A 22895-nucleotide genomic window follows, 5' to 3' on the forward strand; every position below is an offset into this window, starting at 1 on the left:
AACAAAGTATAGAGCTCTATTTCAAAATATGTGTACACTAAAGATAGGAGATCAGGTGTGGGTGCTTCTTACCCTCCTTGCATCTCTTGATTCCAGCGGTGCCAAGCCAGGATCGGTCACTCAATTCCGCGGAAAGACGAATAAGGGACAAGGCTCAGGGACCCTCTTAGCTGCAGAAGCCTTGAGAGGCTGTCACTTATCTGACCAGCAGATAGATAGTGAAAAGCACTCAAAAATCATGGTGCTGTAGGTCCCATACTTATACCTCTGTACTCCTTTATTCTCTTTCTCCTTTCTTATGCCAAATTGGGGCTGGTCTGTCTGGGCGACGCCAGCTCTCGCAAGAGTAGTTTACACTTGCAAGGGAGAGAAACAATAAGTTTCGACTACTGGACATTCCTTTTATTAGGGTAAATATTTTCCCACCTAGGATGTTGGTGTGTGTGCATCACGTTATTTAGTAGGGGCTAAGAGCCATGTCTGTCACAGCTTCTCTGTCTGCTGTGAGCCTAATCGTTGTATATGTTCTCAGAGGCACATTGTAGCAGCACACCTGTGCTTTCTCACAGCTTCAAAGGCTGTGCTGGAATTTATGTTAAGTGCCCTGTTGTTTTGGCTCCCTTGTGTTCCCAGCAATGCTGGTCTGAGAGGGGGCTGGCTGTCTGGCTACAGAATTACATGAGTGCTCCTAGCCAGACATCCTGAAATGTATTGTAGGACTAGAAAATTCCCAGACTTGTCCCTAGAAATATACATCTTGTATTGTCCATTACTTTCCTTCTGTGTAGTGCAAGCTCATAGAAAATGTCACTTTGTTAATAGGAAATAATATACACAGTTGAAGTTTCCCAAACACTTTAGTCCATCACACACTAGTTTAGATAGATCAATACAACAAATTGATTAACTACAGAAAGATAGATTTTAAATGATTACAAGTAATGGGACGTAAAAATCAGAATTGGTTACAAAGACCAAAAAGGTGAAACACAGTCCCTCACTATATGCTTGGAGAAGTTTGTCTGGGCTTCCTCCAGTTCAGTGATGCTTCTTTTGTCTTTCAGACATTATTACTTCTGTGAGTAGAGATGAGGCTAGCGGTGATAATCCTCTTTATTTTAACACCTGGCTGAGGTGTCAGTTTCCATTGTGTCTTTGAACTGATTTGGACTGCTTCCCCAGATTTGGAATATGCATTAACAACATCATACAGAAGAACCATATACATTACATACAATGTTGCCACACACATTTTATCAGGACCATAATGATTAGCGAGTAATGAGTTTTCAGATGGTACCTCATGAGACATACATTGCGTGCAATTTATCAGAGGGCTTATCTACACTTTCCCCCAACTTTGTAGGGGGCATCGTAATTAGGATGATGGGAGATTACTCATGAAGTGCTGCAATGCATATGCCTGCACTACTTCAAAGTGCCTTTACTCCTCAAAATTTTGGTAAGTGAAGGCTCTTCGAAGTAGCATGGGCACTTCAAAGTGCCTGCGGCTACATGGCATGCCAGCACTTTGAAGTTGCCATGGGAGAGTTAGCCTAATGAAGTGCTACATATGCATTGTAGCACTTCATTAGTAATCTCCCTTCACCCTGAGTACCATGCCCCCTTCGAAATAGGAGACAAGTGTAGACCCAGCCAGATTCTTATAAAAGTGGTGAAGATGGGGTTTCTGTCTGTGACACCAAGCAATGCCAATTCCTGTTACTTTACAATTTTTAGTTAATTATCCACAGAACTTTCTTCCTTTTTGAATATTCTGTAATCACTAAGAAGACCCCTTGGGAGCTGGGCTGTTCTGATAGAGCTTCTGTATGAATTTGCTATGGAACTAAGTTAAGGTTTTTAACTTCCATATTTTCCTTTATTTCCCTGTCCTCTTTTACTTCATTTATTTTTTTTAAATGAAGTCCTGTGATGGGGAAGAACAAGCTTAAACATCTGAGGCTTTTTATAGATGCACTGAACTGCTTTGGATCATTGTATAAACTCTGGTATTAGTAAACCACACACAGAATTGTGTGAATAATGGATTTTTTGGGGGCGGTGGGAGGGGAAAAGAGAAGAGGGGAAAAGGAACCTTACTTTTGGGTAAGTGTAATGTTTCATCTTGTGTTTACGTTTTCTACTGATAAAAGAATGTGATTACATCTGTTACTTTTCTGGCATTACTGAAAAGAGACTTCAGTTCTTGTGGGGTTTTTTTGTTTTCACCTGACCCAATTAGGCAAATTTTAAAGTCAATTCCTGAAATGTTTTGGTAAACTTGGTGTCTTTTTTCAATCGCGGGAAAATTTTGTCTTAATTTCACCTAGCTGTAAGTAGGCTTCAGTGATTTAGTGTTTTGACATTCATATCGAAGGAAGTCAGGACAGGGTTTGTGAGAATGTCCTTTTATAGTACAATTGTATTTGAAATGAGAAGTTCAAAAGAGAACCCATCCACTCCAACCCTCAAAATAGAAAGGGATGGTAATACTCAGAGCTGTTTTTATCTGAAGTTTTGTATTTATTGTTGTTTCAAGAAATACCCTAACATAACTATAGCTGAAAAATTAGAGGTGAGGGAAGTCTCTTCACTTTGTACATCTTATACTACTTTCCTAACAGTGAGCTTGGCTGTGGCCTTGTATAATCAATGCTGTTTCCTTCTTCATAGGGACCTTTTGCTCAATAGAGCGGAGAAACTGCTAAATAGCATCGTTACTGGGTCTCATAAGCAAACAAACCCTGACCTTTTTAAACTCATATTTTAAGTGGAAAATTTTCAGGTTTAATGTGTTCTAATAGCCTCCCCAATATTATATAAAATGGAAACAATTTGAATGGTGTAGTTAAAATTCATAATAAATCGGCTTTCTGCCTGAGCTTACAAAACAAACAATTTCACAATTGCTGTTTAGTATATATAATGCAGGCGGTCTCCGTGGTGGGAGAACTATGGTTATTCATTGCACCTCTGAGGTAGGATTTCAGGTGACTGTACAGGATGTCTCTTTCGTCTTTGTGGCATGGAGTTCTATTTCACATGGACTCTCTGAGCTCTTGTTCTTAGGCAGATGTGGGAACTGCCTGGGGAAAGGGTCTAATTAGGTGTATTTTCTAGGATATTCATGTCTGTGGCTCTGACTAGATGAGAAAGTTAGACTGGTATAGTACACATTGATTTAATTAGACCAGTGACCTCTCTGCTCACTGAGGGATGCTGGCTGCTAAAATGTCACAGCTGCTTTTGCTCATTCTTGTGTCTATGTGCATCCTTTTCTATCTGTTGTGTATTAATACATCAAAGGGAAGGATTTTACTTGAAAGAAACTGACATCATGGCTGTGTCTACACTAGCCAAAAACTTCAAAATGGCCATGCAAACTCCATGTCCAAACGGGACAAGGCTGCATCAATTTTGAAGTGCTGCAGCCACCCACATTCTAATGAGACACTGAATATGTATTTCAGCACTTCATTAGTAAACTTCGAAATGGCCATTTGCATGGCCATTTCGAACTTTTTGACTAGTGTGGACATAGCCCATAAGTATAATACTTAAGAGGATATGCAAGCAAAATAATACGTGCACTGGATATATCTGCTTGATGATGTCAATAATCTAGAGATCTGAAGACGGGGAAGGAGCAGTCCCTAAACTTATTGTTTTGTTATGGGAATGTATTTGTACAGGATAATCCACATAGATTGACTTTATCAATGAGTCCTGATGAAAGCTACTATGAAAAGCAAGCAAAACTGGAAGCAGAAAAACTGAAACAAAAGGTTTCTGCTCTTTCTGAAGAGGAGAAGAAACAAACGTACGAAAGAGGTTAGCATAAATACTATAATACCTTTTAATTCTTGTTACCCTAATTTACATTAAAGGCCATCCCACAATTATATTCACATGGATTTATTAAATGTTACTATTGGATTAAAGGAAAAAGGGGAACTAACTTTCAAGCACACATCCACACACTCATACCTTCCTGCACTTGTACACTTACACAGGTGAAGAGATGCATAGAAACAACAGAGGAAGCTCAGGCATAGTGGACCCAGTGTGTCTGCCTGCAGTCATGAATCCAGGGTGGTAAGCTGATCAGAGGACCCCCTTGTCAGTGTGCTCTCTTGTCAGCATAGTATTCAGGAGCAGTCAGTACCACCAATCCTGAGGAGAGGAGGAGGGCCCAGGGCTGCCTCCTGCCTCTCGAGCCAGCTGAGACAAACTTCTGGAGAGAGATGATGGCAAGAAGAAATCCCCTATACCTTTGTACCCATCTTTTTATATGTTTCAACCCATAGCTCATGTCCTGCCCCACTGCCCCAGGAGTCATCAGCTAACAGCAGATGGGTCTTTGATCTTTTTTTGATGGGGCCTCTTTCTCTGGTGTGGGTTCTTTTGCAGGGCTCAGCTCTTATTCTCAGGCCATCAAGGTTCTGCTGGCAGCTGATCATCCAGGCAGGCTGACTTCAGGGACTGATTCCATTGCACACCCACATTCACACTTCCCTCACTCACATACAGGAAAGCTCACTGCAGAGAAAGCAATTTCTTTTACAAAGGAACAGCTAGCATTTTTTACAGACATATGGTATATATAAGCAATTTCTTACTCTTATAATATTAATACAGGCCTAGTAGTTGCTACAAAACAAAGCTTACAGAAGGTTAAAGGATTTAATACCAGCGATGACTGACAGTTGCAGAATTTATGTCTGCATTGTGCTGGACTGAGTGGAGACTTTATACAACAGTTCTTGCAGGTTATTTTATTTGTCTCTTAAAGAATATGTACAGTTCTTTGATGTATTGTAGAAGTCCATCAGTATTTGTTTTGAAAATGGGAGACTTTATTTTTAACAATCTGTGTGTGTTTGCACATGCATGCAAAAGACAAAGGTATAGTTCAAGACATTATATTATATACAGTATATTCCACTATCTAAAGTACTCTTCACTTATATGAAAAAAGTGATTAGACTTTATGGAGGGGGGAAACAATGTCCTTTTTAATATTAGCCTACTAATACAGGAAACGTAGTAAACTTGCTCTCAGGACAGCAAACATATAATTAAATCCATCCACTCTTTTGAGGAAAGCTTCTATAAATAAGTGAGAAGAATTTGAGCTTTTTTAAATTTTCTGGCCGCTTTTGCTTACAAGCATTACTTTCAGAATGAAAAATACAAAGATGTCATTTTCAGACTTCAGACAGCAGTCTCTCTAACATAGGGACTGCCTGAATAAGTGACAAAGTGAACTTAACAAGACTGGGAATGTGTGTTCAACAGTGAAACATACAAACATGTCACACACACAAGTTACACTCACGGTGCTTGGGAAATCCATAAAATCAGTAGTAGGGCAGGTGAGAAGAGTGTTCACTAAGGAAAAGGGAAACAAAATCTAGACGAGCAGAGAAGCTGAGATGCTAGTTCAAAGTAGCCTGGAGGTGCTGGACTTCAGAAAGGGAGACCAGCTTTATAGCAGCTAGATGAGGTTGCCTACATTGTGAGGTGAACATGAGTATTTTTAAGTAACCACTAGCCAGAAGGGGATACAAAAGTTAGGGGTTGAGATTTTCAAACAAACTAACACATTGTCACACAGCGTGTATCAAGGTCTAGAGAGAACACTCTGGTAAGGATTTCAGGTGGAGATTAAGGTTTTTCACCTGCAAACTGTGTGCAGCATGTGGGGTTTGCTGGGGGGGGAGGTTTCCATGTGTGGACAACAAGCTGTCATAAAGGGTAGAGGTAGAAACACTTAACTCTGTTAAGGTAGTGTTGGATTTTGTAAAATGCCTTTTGATATGCATTTCAATAAAATACAGTAACGATGTAGTAATCTAGTTTGAGGGAACTTTTGAGAATGGAAATATCAAACTCTTATGTGCCACTTAAATTATTTTCCCTTTAGCTACATAATTTCACTGGGTTTTGATAATTTTTATTGAAAATCCTCAAACATTAATCTTAATGTTCTAATTCATTAGGTTTGGAGTTAATTGCTCTTCAAAGCAAACCTCAGGATACTTCCTGTCTCCCGGCCCTAAAAGTATCTGACATTGAACCCACAATCCCATTTACTGAGCTAGAGATGGAAATTGCAGGTTAGTGCACTTAAATCTTGTGTTAAATGAGAGAACTGATTACCTGGCTGTTGCTTTGAGATTAGAATGAATGGGAAATGAAAAGGTTTCCTATACTTAGCAGTATATTGGTTCAAACTTTTTGGCTTTTATTCTACACCTGAAGTCTTTTATGCTGTAATAGTGTAACTCTTTCTAGCTGGTCCAGGAAATGTTCTGTAAATATATGTGGGTTTATAGTGAAAGAATCACAGCTATTTTCCTCCAATTTGGTAAAGGTATGAAGGAAGAAAAGGGATGAAATGTTCCTTAAGGCATTCAGTTGTTTGGCTGTTCTCTCTTATTCAGTGGTGTAACTGTGTCCGTCCTGCAATATCAGAGACCAGGTGGGTAAGATAATATCTTTTATTGGGCCAATTTCTCTTTAGTGAGAGAGACAAACTTTTGAGTTACATAGGTCTGAAGAAGAGCTTGTTGTGACTCAAAAGGTTCTGTGTTACCAACAGAAACTGGTCCAATAAAAGATATTACTGCAACCACCTTGTCCTCCTCTGACTCTAAAATTTAATTATTTAATGACCTTTTTCTGGCTGCGCCTACACTACGAGATAAAATCGATTTTAAGCCAGTTAGCTTGATTTTTCCACTTTCCTATCCTCACTGTAAATTCCATTAGCTCGATTTATGGACCACTAAAATTGACATAATATTGAAATCCTAAAATCGTAGTAACCAGACGGATGTAGCATTCAGTTGGAATTTAAAATTCTGAGTGAAGGGTGGCGTGGCTGCACCATGTCTTTAAATCAAATTCATTGGCTTCCACAGATGTCCTGAGTATGCTCCACAGTTCTCTGGCCTCTTACATCTCTGCTGCTCTCAGGTGCAGAGGAATTGGGCAACAGGAATACCATTACAATTCGTCACCAGGAAGCCCATGGCAGTAGAGTCATGAGAGGCTGAAAATTTTTTTCTTTTTCTTTGCTAGTAGCACAGCTTTGGGGTCTATGATTCTTTGTATACCCCTGCTAGCTGCATTTTTTTTCCCTGCCCTGCCTGGTGTCAGCTGCTGGCCCTTGTACCACGCATCAGCTAGGCTGTGGGTGGAGGTCGTCCTTGTCTGGTAGGATGCAAAACTTCTTTTCAGCCATATACATGTTGTAGTAACCCCCACCCCTCTCCTCTCTTCCTCTGGAGGCACCACACAGTCTGGAACATTTCTGCACCCAGCCACATCATGTGGCTTAAGCCCAAACCCATAAAAGGACATGCTGCACAAGGTGCCAGGCAGCTTGTGCATGGTGAGGGTCATGATTTTTGGGGGGCTGGCTGTAGCTGTGGGTCTTTTTGCCATCCAGGGGACATTTCCCTCGGTGGTCACGGTTTTGAGGGCTGGCTATAGCCAGGGGTCTTTTAGCTGCCCCGAGTCATACGTGTTTCAATAAAGGCAATGTATTAGCTATACAATCACCACAGTTGTCAAAGTAAGGCTTGTAGCAGGGAATATTCTTGTCCTAAGGGTCTTCTTTTCCAGGTCCAAACCCAGCTGTAGTCTGGGGTCTTTTAGCCTGATGGAGTTTCAGTGTAGCAACCGTTTCTACTTAAACATAAATGTCGTCTTTTGGTCGGAGGCCTAAATCCAGATTCACGTTCCTGAAAACATCTCTGTGGGCGGTGATGATTTTCATGGATGTCCAAAGTCTACTGTCTTTTAGCCACCATGAGCCATTACTGATGATTCATTCAAATTTTAACGTAGCACCCTTGTCTACTTAAAAACTTGACATGGCAGAGGAAAGGGGAATGAAATATGGGAAGATGTCATCATATACCCACATCATCTTATGAAGCTAGAATGCAATGGGGCTCAGGGAACTGTGCGATAGGTTCCCACAATACACTGCTGCAGCACTCATTTTAAGCTCAATTTAAGCTATTTGTGTATGGAAGCAGTAAGTTGATTTTGTGGAGAGCATGTGAGAAAGTGAAGATGCTCAAAATCAAATGGATAGAACCCAGTGTTAAGAAATCGATTTTAATAAAATTGATTTTATCTCATGCAGACTCAGCCCCAACTGGAAATTTTGAGGGGGATTTCTACGAACTGAGTATAACTATATGCTAGCCAGGAAAACTCATGAATCAATCCAGGACACTTACCAATGTATTCAATTAAAACAAGAAGTGACTTCCTGTTACCTTTTTGTAGAATCAAAAATAACTCTATCATAAAGTTCTTTTGGCAAATGGCATAACTAGTGTCACAAAGTGAGGGATGCAGGTTTCAATGTTTTTCTTTTATTCATAGCTGATGAAATCCCTGTGCAGTACTGTGCTCAGCCTACCAATGGGATGGTATATTTCAGAGCTGTTTCCAGCTTGAACACCCTTCCAGAGGAGCTAAAGCCATATGTGCCACTCTTCTGCAATGTCATTACCAAGTAAGATAATTGGCATATTTACAGCTGTGAAGATATGATGTATTACATTACATGGAAATATTATTAATAGTGGACATTTCCTAGAATTGTTTTTTGTCTTGCCTCAGTTTCCTGGTAATTTCAGTGATGGTTCAATATTGCAGATAATTCTTATTAGGGATGTGGTCTGAGGAAGTTAATCAAGAAGCTTGTAAACCACTTCTGTGTATCAAATGCATTCTAATGCACTTCTTTATCTTATAATTTTTTCTTCAATAGCATATATTGGGTATTTGCTAGCATCTTCAAAAACTAGTGTCTTTATGAATAAACCCCATTTATTTGGTAATGCCTCAGAATATATATGGTCTAAAGTTACCTTGAGTGTTTGTATTGGACAGGTTGGATTGTTTCTGGTTTTACTATATGATTGAACTCAGCAGAAATAAAAACATTACTTTTTTTCCAGAATGGGCTGTGGAGCCCTTGGTTACCGAGAACAAGCACAACTTATGGAGCTAAAAACGGGTGGCATGTCTGTCAGGCCACATATCATTTCAGATGATTCACACCTGGATTCATATGAACAGGTAAATCCTAACAAAATATATGCTGTTGTATTGCACTGACAGCACTGTAGTTAAGGGTGGAGCAGAATTTCTCAGTAAAGCAGACGATGTCGAAGACTTCAATGATTTCAAAATACATTTGGCTTAAAATTTGGTGTAGAACTGGGCTTTTGTTGGCTATCACAATAACTTACCTTGATCCCAAATATAACTTTTTTCATGACTACTTATCAGCAAATTATTTTTTTCATATAATCTCTCACCACAGTATCCAAATAGCATTAAAAATCCTAAGGAACACAAGATATTTTCTTTTTTCAGTTCTTCCATGACAGAATGTCATGACATAGTGTGTCCAGGTCTTGTTAATATATGTATAAATTTGGAAGGATTAGATTTTTATCAGATAGCATTGATTTCACTGTATGCACAGAGGCTAAAATACATTTCCATCGATGATGATAGAAATTTATAGAGACAAAGAAAGAAAATGTTGCTTGGGAACTTTAGTGTTTGAGAGATGAATATTTACTTCATATTTTGACATGTAGTGTTCACAGTTGGTCTTATCTAATTGATTTTCAATGTTTAGACTTTTTTTTAATGATAATAGGCCCCCACATCCAATCTGTCACTGTGACCATTTAAATATAGCCGTTTGTACTGCCCATTGAAGTTATAAACTAATAATAAAAAAACCTCTGCCAAACGTACATATGCAACACAGTAGTAATGTGTACACAGCATATGCAAGTTCATTGGTGTCAGACATGTTAGGACTTCCACAGTCAACACAGTTAAGATTGTTTTTTAGTGATGATCTGATGTGTCCTCTTCTCCTGCTGTAACTACTGTGCTGCAATTACTGCTCCCAGTGCATGAGGAGAGGAGTACCAGTACATCTGATGAGTGAGGATGAGTTTCGACCAGGCATGTCAGACTCAAAGCCTACTGAGGCCACACACATGAAAAGCGAGAGCTTTCAGGGTCACCAAACAAAATGTACTTCTATTGGAAAGTTGTCATTATTTCTTAATATAGTTTGTTTTAGGTGTGCTTTGTATTTTTTCCAGGTCTTGTTTGAATAGAATACAATAATTTTAATTGAGAATTTAATACTTAATATGACTTGTATTATCATTTTTAATAGTTCATAAAATTTGATGTGTAAAATTATTTGCTGATATATAATTTTAAATATAAATTTAAAGTACTTTTTAATTATTTTATATGATATATAACATGTTTCATTGAAATAAACCCAACTATAGATAGTAAGCTAAAAGTTGTAAGTTTGTCAGTTGTCACCTCCTCATCTCTGTTTTGCATGGGACCAAAGCAGGTACCCAGTGAAATTGTTAATATGTTGTTAGCCGGTGGCTAGGTAATGTGCGGTGAGGTACCAACTATGCCCTTGTTACCATCCGAGTCTTTAACTGCTAGAGTGCAAGGCTCCTTCGCAGCGGGCAGCCTGGGCGAGGCTGACAGATGCCCCAGGGTCCTAAACACCTGAGTCTTTTACTGCTAGACCAGGGAGCTCCTAGCACTCTCACCTATGGCCAGGCTGTGGTAACCAAATGGTTGAACTTCTTTTTATTGTGCCAGTTTTGTTGCAGTGACAGAGAGTAACAGCAGTCAAGCTTAGATCTTAACTAGTTACAAGTTTATTAAGATACAGTTATAAGTGTGCGGTTACAAAAGGCTATTGTCTACTTCTTATATGCTAGCAGAGTACAGGTGTTAACAGGTTACATTACAATTCAATACCATGACGTCTTAATGCAACAGCCTCTATCTGTAGAGCTCTAATTCTTTAACTGTGCGCACCAAAAGGAGACCTTAATGTGGGTACATCTTACCCTCCTTAATATGGGTATATCTTACCCTCCTTGCGTCTCTCGATACCAGCGTAGCCAAGCCAGGATCGGTCATTCAATTCCGCGGAAAGACGAATACGAGGTTGGGCGTCCCCAGTTGCGGACCTCGGGAGGCAATCACCTGACCCGACCAGCAGGTAGTTGGTGAAGATGCACTCAGAGTCAGAGTGCTGCTGGGTCCATCTTTATACCCCCTGGGTCACATATCCTCTTTCTTATCTATGGTGCCAGATCGTACTGGTCTGTCTTTTGTGATGCCAGTTCTTACAAGGACAATTCTTACTTAATTTGCACTTGTAAGACAGGAGATAAAGAATTTGGGAGTACAGGACATTCTTTTGCAAGGGCAGAGATTTCTCTTCTGGGATGGCTGTGGGCGCATCACTCCATTAATGCCAGCCAAGGGCAGTTCTGTGAGGCCCTTCGTTAACGGTTAGCCTGCTTGCCCTCTATCTGTGTTTTCAGTTCCTCAGGGTCACGGTGAGCCAGCACATCTGGGCCCCTTTAGGAAGGCATCAAAGACTGTGCTGTTTAACTGCTGTTCAGTGCCCTGTGTGCTCTGAGGCACCGTAGAGGGGAGGCAAAACTGGTCTGTAGTGGGGAGATTTTGTCTGGCTACATATGTTGATCTCCTATATCAGTTTGAATAATTTAAACCCCAATTTAATTATAAATGCCTTTATTAAATTCAAAGCCAAATAAGCTGTGGATGGGCATTAGTGGCTTGCCTCTTTTCCCCCACACTCCCACCTCCACGTCGGATTCTGCAGCTTGCAGTCTCATGATGGTGGCCCCTTTTTGGTTTTGAGACTTTGCTGCTTCTTCCTGAGGGTGCCTTACCCGTTATCATCCTGGCTGCACACCCTGGATTTTTCCCTGCAGAGCCTCCTGCCTGCCTGGCATGGCTTGGCTGTGCACTTCGCCCAGAGACTGACCAAATGAGCTGACCCAAGCCCCTCCACCACAGGCCCAGGGTGCTGCAAATTCACAGCATGGAAAGAAACAGATGAGGGTTGGAGATGAGATGGTATGACACATGAGGCCAAGGAGCAGAGTGAAGGGCGCCTCACTGGCTGCTGTAGTTGTCGGAGTGTGTGTGCGTGCGGGGGGGGGAGCAGCACCATGCTGCGTGAGCTGGCCTGGTCTGGGTGCACCCCCCAGGACTGCAGGCGGAAGAGGCAGAACCCCTGTGCCAAAGCTGACTGGAAGGGGAGTGGGGCACAACTGCTCCTCAACCTGCTGCACCCCACAAAGGGACCCCCAGTCTCCTGCCACAGTCAGAGGGCAACACTGGCTTACTTGCCCCCCCCCCCCCCCCCGCACAATGCCACATCTGCCCGCCCCACCATGAAGTGTGTGGCTTTTGTTTACCAGCTCAGCGGACCCTGGCCAGGCATTGTCTACCTGGACCCTGCCCACACACAGCTCGCATGGGCTCTGCCACGGCTGCCTCCTTCGCTTTTGATGCGTCAGCTCGGGAGGAGCCCAAGGTGGCTCTGTTTTCCTGCGAGCCGAGTGTGGTGGTCCCGTGCTCGCAGTGCTTTCTCCAATAGGGCGGGGCAAGGACAGGTCCAACCAATGGGGAGGCAGCACTGGCTGAGGTATCTCCCCTGCCCTGATGCAGGCCTCTCAGTGGGGCTGGCTGCTGGTGTGGCATCAGTCCCTGCAGGCAGCAGCGGTTGCTGCATGTGCATTGTTGCCTATGCCCCTCCCACTACCTCCAGGCCTCTTAGTGGATTTCAAAACAATTCAATTGGGCTGCATGTGGCCCAGGCCACATGTTGGACATGCTTGGTTTAGGCACTCATTTTTAGGAGTTCTCCATCCCTTAAATAGCTTTGTTTGATCTAGAGTCTCATTGCCATCCTTATACATCACATTTAACCCCCTCTGTGTATGATGCACTGACATAGGGGCACAGAATCTGGCTTTTACTGGCACATGGGGCAGGTTTTATACTATATTAAGGCAGGTACCATTCATGTAGAGCTGTGTAGCTATATCTCTTCTCTGTTCTGCAGTTTTGGCAGTGGGACTGTCTTCAGTAGAATGTTTACATCATGTAACTATAATGAGATTAGGTCATTAAGCTGCCATTGTAGAATCATTTTAATAATGCTGCCCCATGTTTTTTGGACTTTTTTTCAGTTGTCTTCTGTTGGTTTATCCTGTGTGTGAAGTATCTTTATTTTTTCTTTAGGGTGTGCTCTTTACATCTCTGTGCCTGGATAGAAATCTGCCCGACATGATGCACTTATGGAGTGAAATCTTTAACAAGTAGCGTATTGGCTTTTTCTGTGTTTTAGTCTCTCTTCTGCCTTCACCATCCATCAAACAAAAGAGTTCCTTCTTTGTTTTTCTGGGGCAGTTCTGTCTTTCAATCATTTAATTTCAGCATGTTCTAAATCTAAATACTCTGCTCTCTAAACAAATCATATTCATCAGCTGTATGTGTGAAGGCTGGTTTTTAGAACTTACAATAATGAACCGCTTAATCTTTTAAAATAGATTCAGAGCATTTTTGCATAAGACCTGGAATGTTCTTGCATTTTTCTGTTGTTTCTTTGGCTATTATTTTTAAATGAATTTGTAATATTGTAGCAAGTAAGTGTTGTGTCCTTTCTTTCTGATATAGCCCTCACTTCGAAGAAGAGGAGCATTTTAGAGTACTGGTTAAGATGACAGCACAAGAGCTGTCAAATGGAATTCCTGATTCCGGGCATTTATATGCATCTGTTAGAGCTAGCAAAACCCTTACACCTGCTGGAGAGTTACAAGAAATGTTTAATGGCATGGATCAGGTAAAGGGGAGGTGGTTCATTTAACTGGTGTTAACCTTCTATAATTGTGGGCTTATCTATACTAAGGTATGCAGTACCTTTACATTTGCTGATTATTTCTTCCTTCCTTTTTAGGTCAAACTGATGAAGCGAATTGCAGAAATGTCTGATATTAAACCAGTACTACGCAAGCTACCACGCATTAAGAAATATTTATTAAACAGTGACAACATGAGGTGTGATTTTGCTGATGTTTGTTTTCTAGTAGTAATCAAAGAAAATCTTAATGTACTGCAAATATCTCGTGTAATGAAGGTTTGAGAAGTTACTGCCTCTAAGGAGAAATAGTGAGGTGTTTAAATCCACTTTCACTTTTCTCATTGAGACAAAAGAGTGAAACGCTAATGTCAAAATGCTTGGTATCAAGTGTCTATTTCAAAAGCTGCTTTTGAGATACTAAACTTGTTCTGGATGTGTTAATTTGCGGGCTATTGTCCCTTGATTTGGAGGCAGGGAAATGACCTAGGTACAGTTATTAAATGCAAGAACCTATGATGAAATCTAATTGCAAAAAATGAGTTAGTAGTAATGGTGTTTAGAGAGTGCCTTTCAAAGCTGAAGTATAGCTTACCTATCTCCAAGACAGGAATGCCAGTTTGTCAACTGCTACAGAGGGCAAAGTCTGATGCTGTTGCACAAGTTTTGTTTGACTGTCTTGGGGGAAAAAGCTATGAGAATCCAGTGGGGTTTTCTCATGACAGTGCTCTGGTAGTATGTTACATTCAGAATTATCAAAGCATTCCTTATCTGCAGTTGTAATTTGTGTTTTTCATTAAGGCCGCTGGCAGAGATCTTCTAAGATTTGGATGTTGCTTAAAACAAGTGTGCAAGGACAGGAAATAGTTGAAATCTAATACGTTGTAAAACTGCAAGAAACATGTTACTATGAGTAAGCTTTTTTTTTTTTTTTTTAAAAAAAACAGGTGTTCAGTAAATGCTACACCTCAGCAGATGTCCCAAGCATCTAAAGAAGTAGAACACTTTTTAAAGGGCATCACTAGAAGTAAAAAAGAGAGAAAACCTGTCCGCCCCCATGTGATTGAGGTAAGCAGAAAGATCTAGTTTGTGAGTAAAATGTGTTGTTAACCAGTATTTTTGAGTCACGGAGAGGTAGCCGAGGTAGTCTGTCTTCATAAAACAAAAAAGCAGTCTTGTAGCACTTTGAAGATTAATAAAATAATTAATTACATGATGAGTTTTTGTGGGACAGACCCACTTTATCAGAATTTTCCAGATCTGACAATGTAAACTGAAATGTTGTTAGTCTTTAAAGTGCTACAGGGCTGGCCTTTTTGTTTTACATTGAATAATACAGTGTAGCACACAAATGGAAGGCTAATGGTTCAGTGAACTTAAATGCATCCTGTTAATAACAAGAGGCTTGTTACTTCTCATAGATAAATCAGTTCCTTCAGTATGCACTGTGACCATTTGCCCAACTTATGTGCACTTGTTGTTTGGTTTTTGTTCAACTCAGTGATGATGAAAATAATTTTATATTGCCATCTAGTGTACATATTTTCTGGGCTGAGTGTCACTCTGTGGGACATAACCTATTGATTTGTTAGGGGGTGAAGGGAGATTTTAGGGAAGTGTTGGGGAGAAGTGATCTTTTCTGTCACAAGTCCCATCATTCTTCTTTAGCTGAGGTCTATTTAAGATGTCTTCCAGAGAGAAATAACTTGTGCCATGCTGCTGCTCCAAGCAGTCATTCAGCTGGAGAATAACTCACTCCAGCTCAGTGGCATTCACATCCAGGGAACAAATTCTGACCTATGAGCATGGACCATGTAAGATAACTGAAATAAGCTTTCAGAGATGTATCCAAGAAAGGAGTAACTTGTGCAAATCTCTTGGGCCTCTGCACGAAAAAGGGAATTAAAAAGTCTGCAGTCAGTGTCTAAAGTCTGGCAATACAGCCCTTAAGAATTTCAGGTTATCATTTCTCACGGTTTTAGCCATGTTAGTGTTTCCTCTGAGGTGCAAGTAGAAACAAGTAAACAGGTTACCTTGAGCTTCTGTTGTTCATGGGGGAACAGGGCAAAAGGTGCTGGCTTGACCCTGGCCATGTGAACAGGCAATTTTGTAATGTTTCTTGTTCTGACTTTTTAAACTGTCTTTAATGCAAAGACTTATATTTGTAGAAGTCTCCAGAGCCCAGAACTGTTGGAAGTGAAAGGCTTAATTATTCACAGATCACCAGGAAACTAATTACTGTAAGTAGTATTTGACTTTGGTTATTCGTATTATGGATCTCCTTGGTCTTTTTTATGGATTATTGCACTCAACAGTACTCCTCTAGTTACACGTGCTTAACTGAAATACCTTACACCTTCTCATCCTACGCTGTCATTGAATACCGTCCTTGGACCTTTTTAGGCTGTATGGCCATGAAACCAGACCCTTGCCTTACATTTGCATGCTGCCTATGTCTAGACTTATTAGCTGCCCTTTTGGCTTACTTTTCCCCAATGTCTGTGTTTTATACAATCATCCTACCCAACCTGTTACTACAAGTAATTTACTTTTGTGGTATTTGAATATCTGAAGATAGGTGGGATGAATGGGGAGCTCTTAAGGCACTGCAGAGAGGAGAGGGTTATGCAAATCAGAACTCCCCAGGGAGTACAGAGAAATACAGGGATTGCATAACTGATAATTCGTAGAGTGACAATGAATCAGTATTTGTACAGCATCCCCGTGCTGTAGTCGACGAGGACAATTTTAGTATGTCTGGTAATTGTGCACATGCCACCTTGTAATACTATGTCATTTTTTTGTAACACAACCAGCACTAGGTTGAATGTTTGAGATTCTTCGTAAGAAATATGCAATGCTGTTAATGTTCTCAAATGACTGGATTGTTGTAGCTATTGTGACAAAGTCCCGAGCAATCCCTCATGGGTCCTGCACTTTGGGGCTGTTAAGATAATGCCTCGGAGGCTTGCTGTGCCCCTTTTTGCACCCCCTCCAGGGTGGGGCACAGCCTACTGAGCTGTACTCATCATAGGCACAGTCATAAATGGGTGAAGTCCCCATATGGGTGTTGAGGCTCCTCTTCTTCCTTTCAAGCTGTCCTGGGGGAAACCCAGTTCCTTTCCACTCAATCTGGGTTCCAGCCCCGGGACTCTGGGCAGCTGCTTCTTCAGGGGCTGTCTCCCTCAGCAACAGCTTCCTCCCTGGGCCTCTTTCCCCAGTATCTTTTTCCTGTAGCTCCAGCAATCCTGTCTTGCAGGGCTCTCCTTTGCAGACCTTTCCTGGTCCACCCCTTTCTCCTCCCCCCGCCTTCCCTGAGGGGAGCCTTTTTCATGGGCTCCACAGGCCTTGATTGGCTGCAAGTGCTTAATTAGCCCCAGGTGTTTAACCTGCTGCTGCAGGCTGGTCCTTGCTGGGCCTTAGTCCCTGGCGAACATGAAAGCACAGATCCAACTGCCCCCGTACATGTCCTCCACTAGGCTCCTATAACCTGCTGTGGTCTGTCACACTATTTACAATCTCTAACTGCCACGTTAATTAACCCAGATGCAATTTTCTCTCAGGAGCCAACCTTCAAACCATGTCCGATGAAGACCCATTTTCTACTTCCCTTCCCAGTGAATTATGTTGGAGAATGCATTCGAACTGTTCCCTACACAGCTCCTGACTATGCAAGGTAGGAAGCAGAAAGGGTTGGCAGTGTAATGCAGAGCACAAAAATAGATCTGATTATAGTTTTCAACTCAGTACCATTAACCAGGATGTATGCAGAAATTTGTCTGTGGGTGCTGATCTCTGTGTATTGCACATATGGATGTGAACGTGTGCCAACCACCCAAATCCAGAAATTCTGACAAGTAGTGCTGATTGGCCCATATATGTGAGTAATTCACCGTGTGCACCAGAGCTAGGACATAAGAGTAATGTGGGCTGACACCTCTCCAGTTCCTTCTGATCACCAATCCACTGGCCTTTGTTGGAGTTGCTGTGTCCCCATATTTCTCCAGCTTTTATCCTTATACTCTATACCCTACTTACCAAAGTATTTACAGTTATTACCATGGGTAGGATTTGTTCCCCCATACCAGTGACTCCTTCCCTGTGGTCTGGGACTATGCTTTAAAATCCTGGAATTCAAGACTATCTTCTCTGCCTTTGGTCCTTATCCATGTGCAGCAATTACCAACTATATGTCTCTTGTCTGGATGAGATGCATACTGCTGCACAGTGAAGGATGCAGGCTTGGGTGAGCATTTGTGTGCAAATACAATGGGTCTGAACCATAGAAGAGGCCCAGGTTGCAGCTAATGTATTCAGAAGGAATCATTGGTACCATATGTACCATTAAACACAACGACTTATGTCCATTCTTAATCCAGAATTTGCTGGGCCTGAGTCTTCCTAAGTGCTGTTGTGTCCTGCTAAGGATTACCCACGTACAGCACCCCAAGACTAGTCAGTGCCATCCATCCTGTCAGAATGCCTCAAGTAATGGGTCTTATGGACACTTCTGTACTACACTGGTGGTTATATTCCTCCCTTACTGTGTCGGTCTTCTCTTTGCCCTTGTGCTTGTGAAGACAACACTGTGTTCTCATCACTGGAGCCATCCCTTCTCCAATCCTCCAGTACTGTTGGTCCTATCAGTGAAGCAAGGGCACTTGTCAGACTTGAATTTTCCATCATCTGCTTATAGAGAGATGACCCATGATAGTGAAGATCTGAGAACCACCTCCCACATATGCTGTGCACTCCACCCCTTATCCAGTCAATCTCCGTTTAGCTTTATTGGGGCTTCTGCCACCCCTTTTGGAGATACAGCTTTCCTACATGACACACTGGATCCATTGGAGTATGAGAAGGGAGGGCATAGACCTGGATGAGAATCTCATTTTAGTCTCCAGAGGAAGCTGTCTCTCCAGCTTCACTGTGTCCACTGAATGACCATAAGCCATATGAGGAGCTACTTCAGAGAATTGCCGGTGACCTCCAGACAACACTGGATGAGGTCCAGGACACTCAGCATCACGTCTAAGCAAGGTAGATCCTGCTTAACAAGGCAATCCTGCAGTCACCTAGAGTGGTCTGGCACACTTAAGTTCTTGCAGTCCCACATCTGAAAGAGCTGAGAGAGGCTATTATGTCTTTATCAGCATGCTTGCATTTCTGTTTTTGCACGCAACTCACAATTTTGAGGTGGTAGCTGCAGCGTTAGAGAGAGCAAGGTCACAGCATCCTTGACCACCCTGGCTGAGGGCTGTAAGAGAGTGGATTTTCTGAGGAAAAAGATCTTTTCTATGTGGTTACATTTCTGTATTGATAACAGTCATGCCCCATTAGTGAAGTAGGATTTTAAGGACAATCTTTCTTCTTGTGACAGCCCATTTTCAGTTGCTCTTAGAAGAGGGCAAATTAGTGGCTAAGACTTTCCTTCAAGCTGTAGTAGACATAGCTGATGCCTCATCCGGAGGCTTAACCATTGGCATAGTCATGAGGCATGAGTCTTATCTTCACTGCTCACAGCTTCCCAGGAAGGGCTGGATCACAAACAGGACCCGGCTTTTGATGAGCTGAGTTTGTTCAGCAAGAAAATGAACAAGTCCCTACACTTGTTGAAAGACTGAAGGATAATGCTACACTTCTACACTAAACCTCAGCCCCATGGAGAGTACATGAGAGACAGGGGTATAGACCAAGGCTTCCCCCTTCACAATCAATGTTCAGCCCCCACATAAATGACAAGAGTCAGAGAAATTGATTTTTCAGCCACCTTACTACCACAACCTCTGCCTGTTCCTAGCCACCTGCTGAGGGCAACTTTTGATGCACAATCAATATCCACCTGTTGCTATTGATGCCACTGCTAACCCCATTTTTGAGAGCCTTGTCAAACTTTTCATCCTTAACTAGGGCTCCATCATGATAGAGAATAGGGTCCTAGAAATTTATTCTGTATAGTTTCTCCCTCCCTCCACATAACCCCTCTTCCCTTCCTAGTTCCTCTTCAGAGATCATTCTTACAATGTGATACTTTGCCAGGAGTGTTCCTGGCTGGGAGGGACAGTGGAGTAATGTCACCTCAGTGTCAATGAAGAGGGGTTTTGGGCCTTCTTCAGCTTAATATTTTTTTTGAAAAATCAAAGTCCTGAACAGAAGGGAATGTGGGTCACTAGTTTTGACATGAAGAAAGCTTATTTCCATGCAGATATTTAACAGTCCTACAGAAAGTTCCTTAATGTCTAGTACAGCAGTTCCCAACCTTTTCTAGATGGGGACAATTCAGGAAGACTTGGTGACTCAAGGCAATTCAGAAGAGCAAGAGGGAAAGCAGTACCATAACTAGCTAATTTTGTGCCTGAGGCAGGGATATAAAATTGTGCCCACTCACATTTATACATTAATAGTTATTCCATAAAAAAGTGAAAATGCATTAATAAAACAACAGTTTAATATAGTTTATTTTATTAGCATGTTTAAACTGAGTTGTGATGGGGAAAGACTCATCCTCAAACCGCTCCCCCCTGCCCCTGGCTGAAACCCCATGCTCTGAGGCTGGAGAGGCTGAGGGGGAGTCACAAACAAAAAAATGAAAACTGAGATATCAGCTACATAGAAGGGGTGGACCAAAGTGGGGAAGGGAAAAAGGTGGGTGGGGTAAAAACCACTGCCAGAGACTATTAAGTGCCTTGCCTGGGATCACTATGAATATCAAAGACACGGAAGCAGTCTTTGAATGTGTAAGGCAGCAGGGTCCAACATTTTTTTTTCCACTGTGGGCCACATGACAATTTTATATATGTTCCAGGGGCTGAACACAGAAGAGCCCTAACCCGCCCCCAGCCTCACCCCTCCGCTGCAACCCATAGCTGCCCCCCAGGCTTAGACCCCACCCCCTGGCAGCCCCAAACCATCCCAGGCTTAGACCCCACCCCCTCGCAGCCCCAAACAGCCCCAACCTTAGACACTCCCCCTCTTCCCATAGCCTCTTCACTGGGGCTTCTAGGCTGGGCAGCTCCCCCAGCCCTCCTATGCGAGCAGGTAACAGTCGTTAAGACCAATTAACTCAAGTATTAAGTTTGCAGCACCTAGGCATATGGTAATTGCTATCTCTAGTGATAGAGCTATCTCTAGTGACATATATCTGCCTGAGGCAGCGGCGTTAAGAAACTGCAAATGGCTTCTTTAGCAGCCATACGGAACTGCCCAGCTGGTGACCCTTAACAAATCTAATGGCAACCCCGTTTGGTCCCTACCCATAGGTTGGAAATCCCTGGTCTAGTAGATCAAGTGCATTTTTAGTTCAGAGTCCTCCCCTAAGGACTAATGACAGTCCCCAGACTATTCACAGAAGTTTCTCTGGTGTCATCTCAATTGAGACATCTGGGTTATGTGGATTTCTCGTATCTCACTACCTGGCTCTTGGTAGGTTGATTCAGCACAGAAGTCTGTTTGACAACTTTGTTCTTGCTGCAGCTGTTAGTGGCAGCAGGAGTCTGTGTGAACAAAGTCCATTTCAACACCCACATAGGCAAAAACTTTATCACAGGGACACTAGATTCCACTACAGCAACAGTTTTCCTCCTGTTGGAACTATTTCAACTACTGAGTCATCTGATAGCACAGGTTACTCACAAAGAACTACACTCAGGATGTGCCTTCCCTCTTCTAAGCCATGTGGCCTCATGCACTTAAGCGACCTATTCCCCAGGCTTCATGTACGCTGCCTAGAAGCTGGCTCGGTTTGAGTCACTCCTGTTTTCACAGCCAATATTGTAACTGACCCATTCCTCGTGGATTGGGGTAATCACTTGAGTTACTCAGTGCCTAACTGTCTGCAGTAGATGGGCAATTCATCTTTACTCACCCTGCAACAGTGAGGTTTATGAAGTGACTAATTGGAACCTTTCCACTTACAAACCTACACCTCAGTAGCACCTCAGTCTTCTACTGTCAGCACTTATTGCACTGCCATTTGAACGTGTGGCAACATATTCTGTGTTCCGCCTTTCTACAAAGGTCACATTCTTAGTGGTTGTTACCTCAGAAAGGTGGGCAAGATGAGAGCTCTCGTGGCAGATCTACTATATATTGTTTTTCATAAGGAAAAAGTCTGTGATTGCATCCTAATCCTCCTCCCCTAGGTTATTCTGGAATTTCATGTCAACCAAACTATCCATTAGCCTGTTTTCTTCCTGAAATGCCATCTCTGTTAAGGAAACTTCAGTCCCTCGATATCAGACATGCCTTAGCAGTCTACCTGCAGAGGATCAAATCTCTCAGAAAATCTTCTATGCTACCACTTGATAGAGGTCACAAGAACAAACCGTGTCTTTTGAGAGATTTGTAAATGGTTTGTGAGTGCATCATCACATGCTACTAAGAGGAGCATCTCCTCCACATGATAGGGTTGGGGAACTTTTCATCAGAGCACAAGCTGGCTCTGTAGGATCACTGCATGAAGTACCATCCCTGGAAATACGCAATGCAGCTAGTTAGAGTAAAACATTACACGCTATTTCAAACCTCTGCTGCAGACACAGCAGTGAGAACTGCAGTAGTTCAAGCATTTTCTTGCCACACCTAGCAACCCCACTGCCCAGGCTGAATATTCCTTGGTGGTCACTCACATGTGGAATACATACAGGGATGTGCTCTCAAAGAAATGGAGGTACTTACTTGTAAATGGAAGTTCTTTGAGGCATGTGTTCCCACTTTGTTCCAGTAGCCACCCATTGTACCCATGAATCTTTTAGGGTTTGTAAGAAGAGGAACTGGAGAGCCGTTGGCCTGCATGGCCTGTTATGTCCTTGCTCTGGAGCGTGAGGTGAACTACTGCACATGTGCAGGCCAGCGAACATTGCTGATTAGAATTTTCCAAGTTGAGTGCATGCACACCAGTTTACGCAATACTCCTAGAGCCACCTCTCTAAGAACTGTCTGTTACACATCAGTAACCTCCGTATATGTTTGATCCACACTCATGAAAACTCCTCCAGAGGGCAGTCTTTGCACAGCTGTTGGTCTATTTGTGTTTTAATAATAGCCTGAGAATATCATATGCTTGTGTTCTCAAAATCATTGTAAGTGAAGTTCTAAAAATCGAGTCAAAATC

At 42.2% G+C, this 22895-nt stretch overlaps 1 protein-coding gene across 2 annotated transcripts in view; it reads left to right on the plus strand.

Annotated features, from left to right (window-relative positions):
- The window catches only part of PITRM1 (pitrilysin metallopeptidase 1), a 49543-nt gene that overhangs the window by 20192 nt on the left and 6456 nt on the right, over positions 1-22895 (plus strand). For both annotated transcript variants that reach the window (XM_074985010.1, XM_074985012.1), the window contains exons 14-23: positions 3696-3834; positions 6006-6122; positions 8410-8542; positions 8991-9111; positions 13168-13244; positions 13603-13768; positions 13883-13983; positions 14731-14851; positions 15952-16023; positions 17347-17459. In XM_074985010.1, coding sequence (XP_074841111.1) covers positions 3696-3834; positions 6006-6122; positions 8410-8542; positions 8991-9111; positions 13168-13244; positions 13603-13768; positions 13883-13983; positions 14731-14851; positions 15952-16023; positions 17347-17459 — 1160 coding nt within the window. The remainder of the gene's footprint in view (positions 1-3695; positions 3835-6005; positions 6123-8409; positions 8543-8990; positions 9112-13167; positions 13245-13602; positions 13769-13882; positions 13984-14730; positions 14852-15951; positions 16024-17346; positions 17460-22895) is intronic.

This window comes from Carettochelys insculpta, chromosome 2 (genome assembly GCF_033958435.1).
Source record: "Carettochelys insculpta isolate YL-2023 chromosome 2, ASM3395843v1, whole genome shotgun sequence".
In the NCBI taxonomy this organism is placed as follows: domain Eukaryota; kingdom Metazoa; phylum Chordata; order Testudines; family Carettochelyidae; genus Carettochelys; species Carettochelys insculpta.